At 34.6% G+C, this 13,009-nt stretch overlaps 1 protein-coding gene across 1 annotated transcript; it reads right to left on the reverse strand.

The window, feature by feature from the left end:
* Nucleotides 1-4,408: 4,408 nt before the first annotated feature.
* On the reverse strand, nucleotides 4,409-6,696 carry LOC111906993 (Golgi SNAP receptor complex member 1-2). Its single transcript, XM_023902773.3, has 6 exons — nucleotides 6,413-6,696; nucleotides 5,592-5,788; nucleotides 5,177-5,266; nucleotides 5,018-5,089; nucleotides 4,789-4,918; nucleotides 4,409-4,707 (listed from the first exon to the last, which is right to left on the reverse strand). Exons 1-6 carry the CDS (start codon nucleotides 6,528-6,530, stop codon nucleotides 4,610-4,612), a joined length of 705 nt encoding a protein of 234 aa, XP_023758541.1. The 5' UTR covers nucleotides 6,531-6,696; the 3' UTR covers nucleotides 4,409-4,609.
* Between the last annotated feature and the right edge of the window lie 6,313 nt (nucleotides 6,697-13,009).

Here is a 13,009-nt window from a genome sequence, read left to right on the forward strand (position 1 = left end):
CCAAAATCAAGGTGCAATAGTTTGTGAGTCTCAACTGTAAATGTGTGTGTTGAATTTTAAATCAAGGTGCACTCAAACGATTGTTGATTTTGTAAATGTGTGGGGAAGAGAGACAAATCGAGATTGTTGTTTGGCAAACAAAAGCAGTTTATATGAGTAAAATGACAAATAAGCAATAAACATTCCCCTTGCTTATTAAAATCAGCTTATTGTGGTAGGATTAAGCAATAAACAATAAACAACCTATTTTTTCCTTATCCAAACACCCCCTAAATGTTTTCTGTTGATGATTTGGTATCTTTACGAAGTTTGTTATCTTTCTAACGAACAATTCACAGGTGGTTTGATTTTGAAACTGAATCAAAATGTCAATTTGATTTGTTGGCAAAATGAAATGAAAGATTGAAGATCTCTTGTTTTTGTATGATTCTTTATCAGACGTAGATATGCAACTTAGAAGATTTATAGTGATTATTTTGTCAATGAGTTTTATCAAATATTGATCGATTTGTATTTTGATCAAGTTTATGGATCAAATGAATAAGTCACCATGAAGCCGAATCGAAAGTGTGTACGTATGAGAGTGTGTTTATTGTGGTGGTCGAGATGGATGGGTCCATTTTTTCTTTTTATTTTTAATTAATTAAAGATTAAAATAAATATGAAAAATACAAAAAAGAAATTAAAAAGACAACGGTAATTTCAAGTATTTTTAGACCTAAACCATAGGAAATCCTTATTTTAGATCTTTCATGTCGGAAACTTTTTGAACCCTATCCAAAGTTTTTTGCATACCATAAGGACCAATTTTGCAGTTTTGTCTTTAGTTTATAAAGCACAATTTTACAATTACATATCTTTAGCATAAATACCTTCTTTCACTTCGATTATGACAGACTGAATATATTTTATAAGAAATTGGAGGAAGACCTGACGATTTTTTCCAGGAAATCCCCAACAAAAGATACACACTATTCCGTATTTTCTATCAAATCGATCATAACCACTACCTACATTCCACGAAATTGTGCACCATAAATAGGAGCTAATAAAAAGACCCGCGATTCCGTAGAAAGACATCACAATTCCTTGTGAAAAAAAAAAACTATTTCTTGAGACGGAAATAAATATATCAAATTTCTACCAAGATAGCTAATTTTCACTCAATGTCATTTACAACTTGTTTAATATTTTTAGGCACATTTACTAATTAGAATGTATATCATATAGATATTTTGTGTTTCTTTTTAGTTGAGGATCCTTTTCATATTTGTGCTTGTTTTCTCATATTCTTCTAACTTAGAGTAAAATTCGATCAATTATTTGAAAAACGAACTCTTGTAAGTTATGTAGAATTTGGATTTACTAAGATCTTGAGTATTTAATTTTCTATTGCCAAGTATAGGAATGGTTAAGACAAGGAGTATGAGTAGAGTGCAAAATCATGATGATTATGATGCATCATCTTCTAGCAACAATGGTGTGTCACCTTGGTCGGACCTTAACCACGACGTGTTGTTTTTAATCATGATGCAGTTGGGAGCAAGGTTCTAAAAAGCTCGTTATGGCTCCAAGGCTTGTACTTACCGCCGAGCTTTGACAAAATGTCGTCTTAAGTCATATTTATATATAAAAATAAATAATAGTAATATATATATATATATATATATATATATATATATATATATATATATATATATATATATATATATATATATAAAGTCACTCATTATATACAATTGCCGCCTTAAGTCACACCTTACAAACGACTTGGCTCGCCGCAACTTGAAAAAGCTTGAGACTTGACATTGTCGTTCGGTCACGCCTTACGTTATTTAGAACATTGGTTGAAAGTCATTGATATCTCCTTTTTACGTATGAACCGATGGAGTAAGAACATGTACAATTCAAATATCATCATTACCAAAAAAAACTAATTCATGCCCTTTTAAATTTTGAACTTAAAAAATATATAACTAACTTCTAACCACTAACCGGCCGTTCAAGAAAAATATATTACTTGTTTTTGCAAAGGTATCTATAGCAAACATTCAAAAGTAAATTTGTTTAAATTAATTTTTACCCTATTGTGAGCTTATGGTGTTGATGTGTACTTAGTGTATGTGATCACACTAAATCTATGGAAATACAACTAAATCATAATTTCAATATAAGGTGTATTATATTAAGGAAGGATTTTGATTTTATTTAGCAAATAAAGTGTACAATCTTAAAACTCTAGTTGTTCAAGTACTTTTCTTTTTGCTGCGAATAGCACTCATGTAGTATTTTAACAATATGCAAAACAACATTGTTTTGATGAAACTTCAAAATAAGGTTAAAACAAACAACCCTTTTGAGACCTTATGGTATGGCTGTGGGGTTATGTTTTCCTAGTCACATGAGGTTATTTTAAATGGAATTAATGATGAATTATGGATGTTTGTTTCACCTCTTAACCATTCAATTAAGACGCAACCTATTAACCTTTCAATATTCAAGGGGTTTGGTAAGTTTAAAATGAGTTTCTAATGGTTAAGTAGCCTCTAAGCGATTTAGCATTAAACCTCGAACCATTCATTTCAACAAACACCTACACAAACACATTTTCCCTCTTTTCTCCTCATTGCTCCTCTGCGTTCTTGAATGTTTAGGTATTAATTCAAAGTCATGGATTTGATTTTGACTTCCTATTGATGCTTATTTTGACTTGGCGTTCTTTCCTTTTTGGGCTTCCAAGAACTAATTCATGAATGTATTTTGGATTCAAGAATGCTTGTTTTGACTTGGCGATCTTTCCCTTTCTATTCAAGAACTAATTTTGACTTTCTAATGATGCTTATTTTGACTTTTTTGGATTTTTGAAGGGGGGCAGTAGGTCTACCCTTTGAGACCATGTACTAGGGTTGTGCATGTGTCAGTTTGGGTCGGTTTTGGACCCAAACCCAACCCAACCCACAAATGGTCGGTTTCTAGTTTTCACAACCCAATAGGATCGGTTTCTGGTCGGTTCGGTTTCTTGGGTTCTGAGGTCGGTTTGGGCGGTTTTTCGGTTTCTTGGGTTCAACCCATACATTCATGGATTATGGGTTTAAACCTATGGGTTTTGGGTTTTAACCCATTTTCCATAAATGAAGCAACAAGTTAATACTTCAAAAAACACCAAATTTAAGTTAAATACTTCAAAAAGCATGAGTCTTACAACAAATAGTCTATTACAAGTTACAAACCAAGCCCGAAATAGTTTATTATAACAAAAAAACAATCAAGTATGGGACGGTTTCTCGGGTTGGATGGGTCGGTTTCTTGGGACGGTTTGTCGATTTTAAGTCTGGGTCGGTTTCTCGGGTTGGATGAGTCGGTTTCTGGGTAAAAACCAAAACCGAACCCGATGTTTCGGTTTTTAAAAAATTCAAACCCTAACCGTCGGTTTTGCTTCGGTGTCAGTTTCGTCGGTTTAGTCGGTTTCTCGGTTTCTTGGTTTGGGTTTGCTCACCCCTACCATGTACGCATACCACATGTTTGATCATTTGGCAGTATGAGTCAAATTCATTCTTGATTGCATTATTTGTGAATGTTATAGTGTCAAATTTCAGCGTTAAGGTATAGTGTCTAACTCATTCTTAATTATTTTAGGTTTATATTTATCATTCTTTGAAGATTTGTATGATAAGAGTTATGAGAATGAATTGTTGGAATTATTAAAATGAGAGTAAATTATTGAAATCGTCCCTATGGTTTGGTTAAAATTGCAAGTTTGGTCCCTAACTTTTTTTTTTTACATTCGGATCGTCCCTGTGGTTTGATTTTATTATGTTTTTCGTCCCTATGGTTTAGTTAAAATTGCACGTTTGGTCCCTAACTTTATGTAAGGGACGAAAAACGGAAAAAAAAAAAAATCAAACCACAGCGACGTTCCAAGTGCAAAAAAAAAGTTAGAGACCCAACGTGCAATTTTGACCAAACCATAAGAACGATTTCAGTAATTTACTCTTAAAATAACTGTTCTATTCTTTGTGCTTCAAATTATTAATTGATTTGTGTTATTGTTTAAGATATTTTTTAAGAGATTGTTAATTGTGAAGTTTTCATTAAAAGGTTAAAATGGTATTTTATCTTTTTCAACATATTCATTCAACGAGTCATTCATCATTCATGCCTCTTGATCATTACCAAACAACATTGAATCATTCATGTTCTACCAAACAACCCCTTAATCATGGAGGACTTGATTTGAATGAACCATATATTTTATACAGTAGATCCTGAAACTTTTAAGAATATAATGATATTGCTTTTTTAATGATTTATAGGTTCATTTTTTTGTAAAACGATTAACATAATGTTATGGTTCAGGACAAATTTTATGTTATGTCTAATTCAAAAAATCAAATGACAGTTATGCGTCTTTTGAATAAACTATAACACCCTCCAAAAGCAGGGATATACATCATATAACTATCTCATTATCTCAACAATAAGAAAGTAAACGTCCAAAAAATGCACAAACAACGTCTCCGAGTTGTGAATTTTAATAACAAACTGGACAAAATTTCTATGGAATATAACATTGTTTTTAACATTTTCATGATAAAGACATTAGCCTTTTTCACTTTGACAGCCAATATATAATGAGAAACAACGTACAAGCCGCAATGACAGCAGATAGAATGAGAGTATCCCTTGATTTCTTCCTTCTAATAGACCCTGTAAATGATTTAAACAAACTTTATTCGAACGATTTTAAATATCACTTTAATGAAAAACAGAAAAGTAAAAGAAAGATACCGATTAGTCCCCGGACTATGGGGAACTTGTCACTTAGTTGTTTAACTTTCCCTTGAACATCACCAAACATGGCCCTTTGAGACCCCAAAGCTGCCCTTGTTGTTTGAGCCTGAGTTATCACATCATCCATCTACACCAAACCCTAAAAGTTAATAGTTTTTTCTTCCAAAATTTAATATTTACCAATTTATATATAGGTATTATATGTATATTAGCAATTAAAGCTTACATGTGATATGCTTCCATGGATAGCAGCTCTTTCCCTTAGTATCTGCATTCTTGGTGACATGCTCCCAGATGCCTGCATATAAATGTCCTAAGGTCATACTTTTCAAGAATAATATTTTGTCAAAAATATTTATCTGAATTGAATGTTTCATTTTCTGACCTTGTATTCACTGATATCGTCTCTTACAGAACTTAGAAGCTCAGCATGCTCTGTCATTGCACTTATGTTTCCTTTGATTCGTCTGAATTCCTACAGAATGTTCAAGAATGCAAAAACTCAAAATAAAAAATAAAAAACAAAAAGGGAAATAGCAATTAACATAGGGCAGGGACCATTCCAGTAATTAGCCTTAAGTTGTGTGTAGTAAATGTGGCATATATATAGGGACCAAATGTGAATTTATAAGAATCTTAGTCAACATTGACTTTGACTATATGCCATGATTGTGATATTATGATGGAAATGGAAGCAATGGCATGAAATTCCTTGAAGTACACAGCAGATATATCTTTATGTGGTGAATATGATGATGGTTATCATAAGGGCAAAATATTAAGCAAATTCAAGTAAGAACCTGGCTAAATTCATGAAGTATATCCCTGTGTCTTGCAAGCTTCTGTGTAACTGAAGTAGTAGGTGCTGCAGATGCAGCACATCTACTCATGGAATCATTCACATCCAACAACTTCTCAAGTAATGACTGGATTTCCATCTCCATTGACTTCCATGAGCGGTTGGAGCCCATTGTTGGTGTTTCAGCATCTGCAAAACCTGTTTCCCAAAGCATAATCATCAGCAAGTTTGAATCCAAGTAACTTGTGGCTTGTTATAAATCTAATGTTTAGGTTGCTAAACATCATAACATGTTTCACCCTCCATTCTGTGAAGATATAAAGATGAAGGTAAATATGTGTTGTACACTTAGTGCATTAGGTCATCTTGTATTGCTTGAGTCTGTTCTTATGACACAAAATCCTTTAGAAGTTGACTCTAACCTCAGTGCAGATGGAGTATAAGGTAGGTTTATATAAAAATGTGATCTAATCAAACACAGAATAGATTAAGGATCGTAAATATTAGGAGTACGGAAGCGACCGATTACTGCAATAGCAAAACTGAACCATTCTACTAACTTTTAACTTAATTGATCCATCGTTAAAGTACATCGCGTAGTAATTTCATGAAATTGATACTTCTTCTACATAGGATTCAGAAATGTGATACGCAAGTACATAACCAAACATAAAATCAACATCCGAAATGATCCTAAATTCGTCCAATACCAGTTCTAGGGTTTTGAATTTGAAAATGTGAATCGTGACTAGTAAGATCTGAAATTTGAAGTGATAATCCTATATACGGACTGTCAGAGAAAGAGAGGGGAAAGTAACGAACCTCCTTGAGTGACACGAGCGCCGAGCTTAGCATAAGAAGAGAGCTTAACATCAAGATCGCCTTCGATCTTACGAGCTTCTTTCCTCAGTTCTTCCCAACCCGATTCCTGATCCATCATACGCTCTCTTTCCAACCCGATTCTACTTGGATCCGATCCGCTCAACCCCTATCTCGTCGGTTTTGTAGACGAATTTTCAGTTGAAATGGAAGCAAATCTGTGTTGCTTTGCTGCTCTTCTACTGCTCTATTTTCTTTCACACTTCTATTGCTAGTGTTAGTTTCCGGTTGGTTATCCAATTGTTTATTTATTTATTTTCTTATCTGTTAAAACTATGAAACTTTTTATTTCCAATGTTAAGTTATTATAATTTTTGTTACTGTTTAAATAGTTGTTACATGGAAAAGTGAACGAATTTTTGATTTTGTTCTAAGTTTACTCATTTTTTATACATCATATATAATTAAATTTGTTGAGGTTCTTTATATTTTATCATTGTAATCGACTATTGTAGGTTATAAAAAGATAATATTTGAACAATTTTAACAAGTTAGAAGATATATGTGAAAAAAGAGACCACATGTGAACAAAATCAAAAGTTCTTTTGAGAATCAATATTTGCATAAAAATTTAAGAATTTTTTTTCCGAACGAAATATTTCAACCAAGCACCACCACACCACTCATTGGCTAACAGTCGTATTTGAATGGCTCAACCAATTTGAGGGCTCTAAACGAACCAAAAATTTAAGGTCCTTTGGCCTTTACTATACTACAAATGAACAATCTGTAAACTGGAATCAGATTATGGATTATTGGAAATACCTTCGTTGTAAGAGCAAACCTAGTTCCAACATGCAAACTGGTTTAAAATACACTCAACTCTATAATAACAAAGATAAATAAACCATACCATTATTCTATATTTTGTTACATAATATGATTATATATACGCAATAAGTATATAGAAAAAAAAAAGATTTTGCTATTTATAAGATCCAACTTTATCTAACCTGCAAACTGGACACTTGGAATCTTGATTTGCAGACTTCAACTCTTCAATGATCAATACGCCAGTAGCCAAACAAGCACAAGACTTGCAAAAAAAATGTTTCCACAACTCAAAGAATATGGTTGAAAAATAATGTCCTGAATCAACAATTGTCCATTTTATAATAGATATAATTGAAATTTTCTGTAATTAATATGTTTATTTTCAAACATATATACCAAGCAAATAGGACAAGTGAGATTGTATTCCGGTTTTTTAGAACCTAAAAGTGTCAAAGTTAGAAAAGATTCATCATTCCAAATATTGAGATCATAAGAGGGTTGACCAAAAAGCTCATCGGAAGTCAAACTGTCTGAACCTTTTAGATTCATATAAAGCTACTAATTCAATCAACCATGGTGTTTGCATCACACATCCAAGTATTTTTCCTGTAATTTGTAAATAATGAAACAGGCACCTTAAGAATCTTTGGATACCAGGAGTAAAATGAAGATGAAGAAGTTGCCTGACTCTCAAACTAATATAATCATGTACGAAACTTACAATGGTAGGATTCATACAGAGGAATCTGATTGAGATCATCCTCAGGATTTTCATCCATACGAGAATCAATGGAAGCTTTAATATGTCGATGATGCCTGTAAAGTTCAAATCATTCTTGAGATTCTTGTACTCAAAGTGACGCATGTTGTTCATTAGATCGAAATCAAGAATCGGAGAATGGAGAAGGAAGAATAGAGAAAGGATTGAAGGAAGAAGAACATTAGAATAGAGGTTGTGTTTTGTGGAAATCAATCGCATTTTTTAGAAATCAATCACGTTTTGTGGAAATTGAATCGTCGCCGATTGCTTTTGTTGATTTTGGTCAAGTTGTGCATATTGTTGCTCTTGTTTATTGTACGTAAGAGGCTGCGTAACATCCAACGATTTAAAAAACTAGGGCCCCTTTACAGTTGGGGGCCCTAAGCCCTTGCTTAATTTTTTATATAGTAAAGTCGGCCCTGAGTCGTATCATAGTAACAAAAAACAATATTTTTTTTGTTGTAATTTGCATATATGTATATTTATAGTTTTCATCGTTTTTATATTATTTTATAGTTTATAATTAAATGGTTCGTCTAACACATAAAACATAAAAGACCAAAAACTTTTTAAATTTTCGCTCTGGTTTATTTTATCATATGAAAATAAACAAAAGACTAGGTTTTAATTGTATGTAGACTAGGTAACAAGTTACAAATATGAATCGGGGGGGGGGGGGGGGGGGAGGCATGTTATTTTTTTACTATTAGACTAGGTTATCATTGTTTACAGGGGTTTTATTCTTCGGTTCAATTAGTTATCAATTCATTCAAGTCGATTTAACCAGTTTTTTTAATAACTTCTAAAGTAATAACCGAAACTAAACTTAACGCCAAGTTTCGAGTATGTTTCCTTTAAGTAAATTAATATTTTAGTGTTGGATTTCTGGCAGCCACGGCGTGGTGATGGAGTCCCAAGGTGTTGCCAAGGCCAAAGTTTTGTGGGTACTAAGCTAGCTTCACGGCGTGGCCGTTATTTAATGGCAAACCCTAATCCGGGGTTTGAGCCCTTGTTTAAGGGAATGTGATGGCTAGGGTTGCCCATCCTCAACCTCAATCACTCTCCTTCATCATCTAAGAGAAAACCCTAGCATCCATTGCTAAGCTTTGAGTTTTTGTGTGTTTGCTGGTATTTTGAAGAAGAAGACACCCTTGGGCTTTGTTTTAGCAAAGCGAGCAACATTCGAGCATCGAGAAATCTAAACTAGTGTGTCACCTAATCAAGCCATTTTATCCGATATCTGATATCTATACTAGCATGCAATTCTAAAAACTTAACCAATAGGTATATAAAGGCGTATCCCCTAGCATCCTATCATGCAATTCTGAGCAGATCCTTAGCACTAAAATTACATGCAATTCTCATAACATATAACATAACAATCACGTATGGGTATTCGGGGAATCACTTACTTGAGCTTGCCTGTTTGCATGCATTGCACACATTTTCTTTATAAAAATCTTATAAAAAGCTCATTTTCTTTCAATTTTTTTTACCATATCCTCAGTTTGAGTTTAGTCATACCTGAGAGTGTGTCCGAATCCCTCAAACCAAGGCTCTGATACCAACTTGTAAGGTCTTAAAAATTCAGAGTGAAATTTCTTTTTAAAGACAATAAACCATACTAAGAAATTGTTCTAAAACCAATCAAGTGATTAAATCATTTAAACATCAGAGTAAATATCATATATAGCCATTGCGGAAAACTCTAGGGGATGTTGTGCAGTCACGCCAGACCCTTTCCTTTCGTACCGAAAGTACCTGAAACCATAAACATAAAACCGTAAGCACAAAGCTTAGTGAGTTCCCCAAAATAAGAAATACCATACATATAATTGTTATAGGCTACCCTGATGGTCTTTTCTTTGGAAGGTCATGGGATACCCCTAGGGTCTTACAAGCAAGTGCCATGGGCTACCTCCATGGTCTTTCCTTGGAATATCATGGGCTAACCCTATGTTCTAACATCCAAGTGTCATGGGATACCCCCATGGTATTTCCTTGGAATGCCATGGGCTACCCCAACGGTCTAACATCTAAGTGTCATGGGATACCCCCATGGTCTTTCATGCAATTTCCATGGGCTATCCCGGGGATCTTCCATGCAAGTATCACAACGACAACTAGCATTCTACGTAACATAATCCAGTGATCCGGCATCGGTGCCTTTGACCCACAAGTACAGTAAGAAGACTCACCTAAATCACAAAGCCAGCTAAAACCCAGCTCAATGTTGCACCAACTATATCTAATAACTCTAACTACCAAAAGACGGGTGTTAAACACCTCCTAATAATCCACACACAAGGCAAACCCTATGTCTACTTTCTAAAAACAGAAATTTGACCAAACGTCAACCCGCGTCGAAAGCCAACAGTCAAAGTCAATGGTTAATCGTTGAATTTAGTCAACCGCCATGTTGTGGCCATCCATGGCCACATCGTGGACTTAGTACAATCGAACAATCAAACATTTCCCATTCGTCATGCCGTGGAGACCTATAACCATGTTATGGGTGTTGGGTTTCCAAGAACTTAATGGATTAAGTCGTTTTCTTTAATTCTAAGAGCCCTAAAGCTCAGATCCGGTCCATTCTATGGTCTAAATGGATAAAGTTTCCACCTTTATCCATTAAGACACCCAAGGAGATTAAGATCTCCAACCTTAGGTCTAAATAAAGCCAAATACCACAACATCTTAACCATTAAGCCCTTAATCCAAAAAAGTCCTTAGCCTGACCACTCCAGAAGGGTTTGTAATACCAAATTTATAATAAAGGTGAAAGCTTTATAGACATGCATATCCAAAACGTGCATAGAATCCATTTTAGGTCATAATAAGTTAAAAAAATGTTGAAAAACTCATGCAATGATAAGAACTCCAACCAAATTCTAGATATACAACATATGTGGCTCATGGGATTCATGAGAGTCATAAAGTTGCCAACTTTATGTTTTCCTTCCTTTCAAACTTGCTCAAACATGAAGAACATGGGACAATATCCTAGATATAACCACTTTAGGCCATAAAGTTGAGCCTTTGGCACTTACAAAGGTCCATAAGCTATGTGATATGCTAAAGATGTTGTTTCCTTGCAAGTTCCACCAATGGAGCACCTTCTTCTCATTCTTCTCTTCTTCTCCAAGCCAACAATGCTCCAAAAAGGCCACAACCACCAAGGGAGTGAGGGTTAGGGTTTCTCTTAAGTATAAGGGTGCCATAGGTTGGTAATGAATCCTAGAAATGGCTTAGAGGGGTTTAAATACAAAAACAAAAAAAAAACCTAAAAGAACCATGAGCTTGGGCCAGAACAGCTGCCACGCCGTGGCAACCCTTGGCCATGTCGTGGTGGTCCAATAAGACATGCGATCCTTCTAATCATTGTCACGTCGTGGGCATCCTTGAACCACGTCATGGCACAGAGTTTCCTCCAAAATCTTTGGTCCCTGATAAAAGTAAGCTTAATCAATCTGGAGCACGGGTGTTATAGATCTATGTCACAACTAGCAATTTTTGCTAAGAAATTCTATCTAGGTATGATCAATTCTCGATGTACCTTGCAATTCAAATTTTGATGTTATGCATGTTATTCAATTCAAAAACAACTATTCGAATTGAAACTCACTCGTGAAGCCCAAGAATCTAATTCAATACATTTCATACACTCAACTGTGGGTTGTAACCCAAATTTTCCCGGTTCAAACCCCTATTGGGCTAGGAATCATTTATTGGGCCTAATGGGCTAATAAACTCACAACTTGATTATTTTGGGCTAAGAATCCTTATATGGACCCTAACTGGACCCACATTCATTAAACTATAACATTTTTGGGCCATAATACTTTTTATGGGCCTTATTGGACCTAAAATGTCTCACTTTGGTTTCATGGGCCTTATTGGGCAGTAACCAACTTTCTTGAACCTTATTAGACTGTAAACCTATTTCTTTCTCATTTTGGGCCGTAAACTCATGAGTGGGCCCACATGGATCGAAAAACCTCTATTGGGCCAATGCAATATCAAGCCCAAAAGCCATGTTTTTCTTTCTACCCTCCATTCTCGGTTTAAAAAAAAAAACTCATTTGAACAAAGCTTTGACACCTCAACATTATTTAACAAATATCTAGGTTAATTGACTACTATACTTCCATGCACTAAGCTAATGACCTACATGCAAAGACCACACCATCTTCTATCTTTTTCCTTCTTATTCTAGGCCGAGAGCATCTCCTTTCACCACTCATTTTCTCACTTCAAGCACATTAAGAACTCTCTCATATTCCACTCAAGAACACAATACCATCCTTCACTTCCCTTTTCAAAAATTCGTGTGTGCTAGTGTGTGAGTTCAAGAGCACTTCATCAGTTCCATCCATTCTTGGTACGCTACTTCTCATCAAGTTGTTTAAATTCATGTTCATGATAAGCTTACTTCTCTTAACACTCCATTTCATGATCTATTACCCTTAGAAACCTCATAAGGGAGCTTTCTAGAGCCGAAATCTCCCCATATCTCTTCATTAAAACCGATCCCAAACCCCAAAGTGGGTTCATACCCCCTATTTTCGGTTTTTACTATGTTTTGGGGGAGGATACAAGTTGCTTTGTGTAGATCTATGTGTCTAAGCATGATTATGTGTGTTTTACCCTGTTGAATGTTGTGCTTATGTGTTGGAACTCCATAGATTTCGCTAGATCTACTAAAATATGGTGATATTAGTAAACAAAAACACTCCATGCAACTTATTATGAAGATGAAAAGATTAAAACATGCTAAGGATGTTTGAAACTAAGTAAAATCGTGTAAAGAGCCAAAATTTGATAAAGTAAACAAAAAGTGAGTATCTTTTGTAAACTCACGGTTTTAAGAGGACTAAAAGAGTCATTTTTAAACAAAAATGGGTGTTTATGATATTCATGGTTTTAAAAGGGGCCAGAAGTGTAAATTTTCACAAAATGGGCCTTCACTGTTTCATGGGCTAAAACTTGTAAATTTTTGGCTTTTA

Source organism: Lactuca sativa, chromosome 4, assembly GCF_002870075.4.
Source record: "Lactuca sativa cultivar Salinas chromosome 4, Lsat_Salinas_v11, whole genome shotgun sequence".
Classification (NCBI taxonomy): Eukaryota; Viridiplantae; Streptophyta; class Magnoliopsida; order Asterales; family Asteraceae; genus Lactuca; species Lactuca sativa.

Coding starts and splice junctions, on each gene's coding strand:
- LOC111906993 (XM_023902773.3), bottom strand. CDS start 6,530: ATGATGGATCAGGAATCGGGTTGGGAAGAACTGAGGAAAGAAGCTCGT. Junction 5,789..6,412: donor CGCTCGTGTCACTCAAGGAG/GTTCGTTACTTT, acceptor TTTGGGAAACAG/GTTTTGCAGATGCTGAAACA. Junction 5,090..5,176: donor ACGATATCAGTGAATACAAG/GTCAGAAAATGA, acceptor ATTTATATGCAG/GCATCTGGGAGCATGTCACC.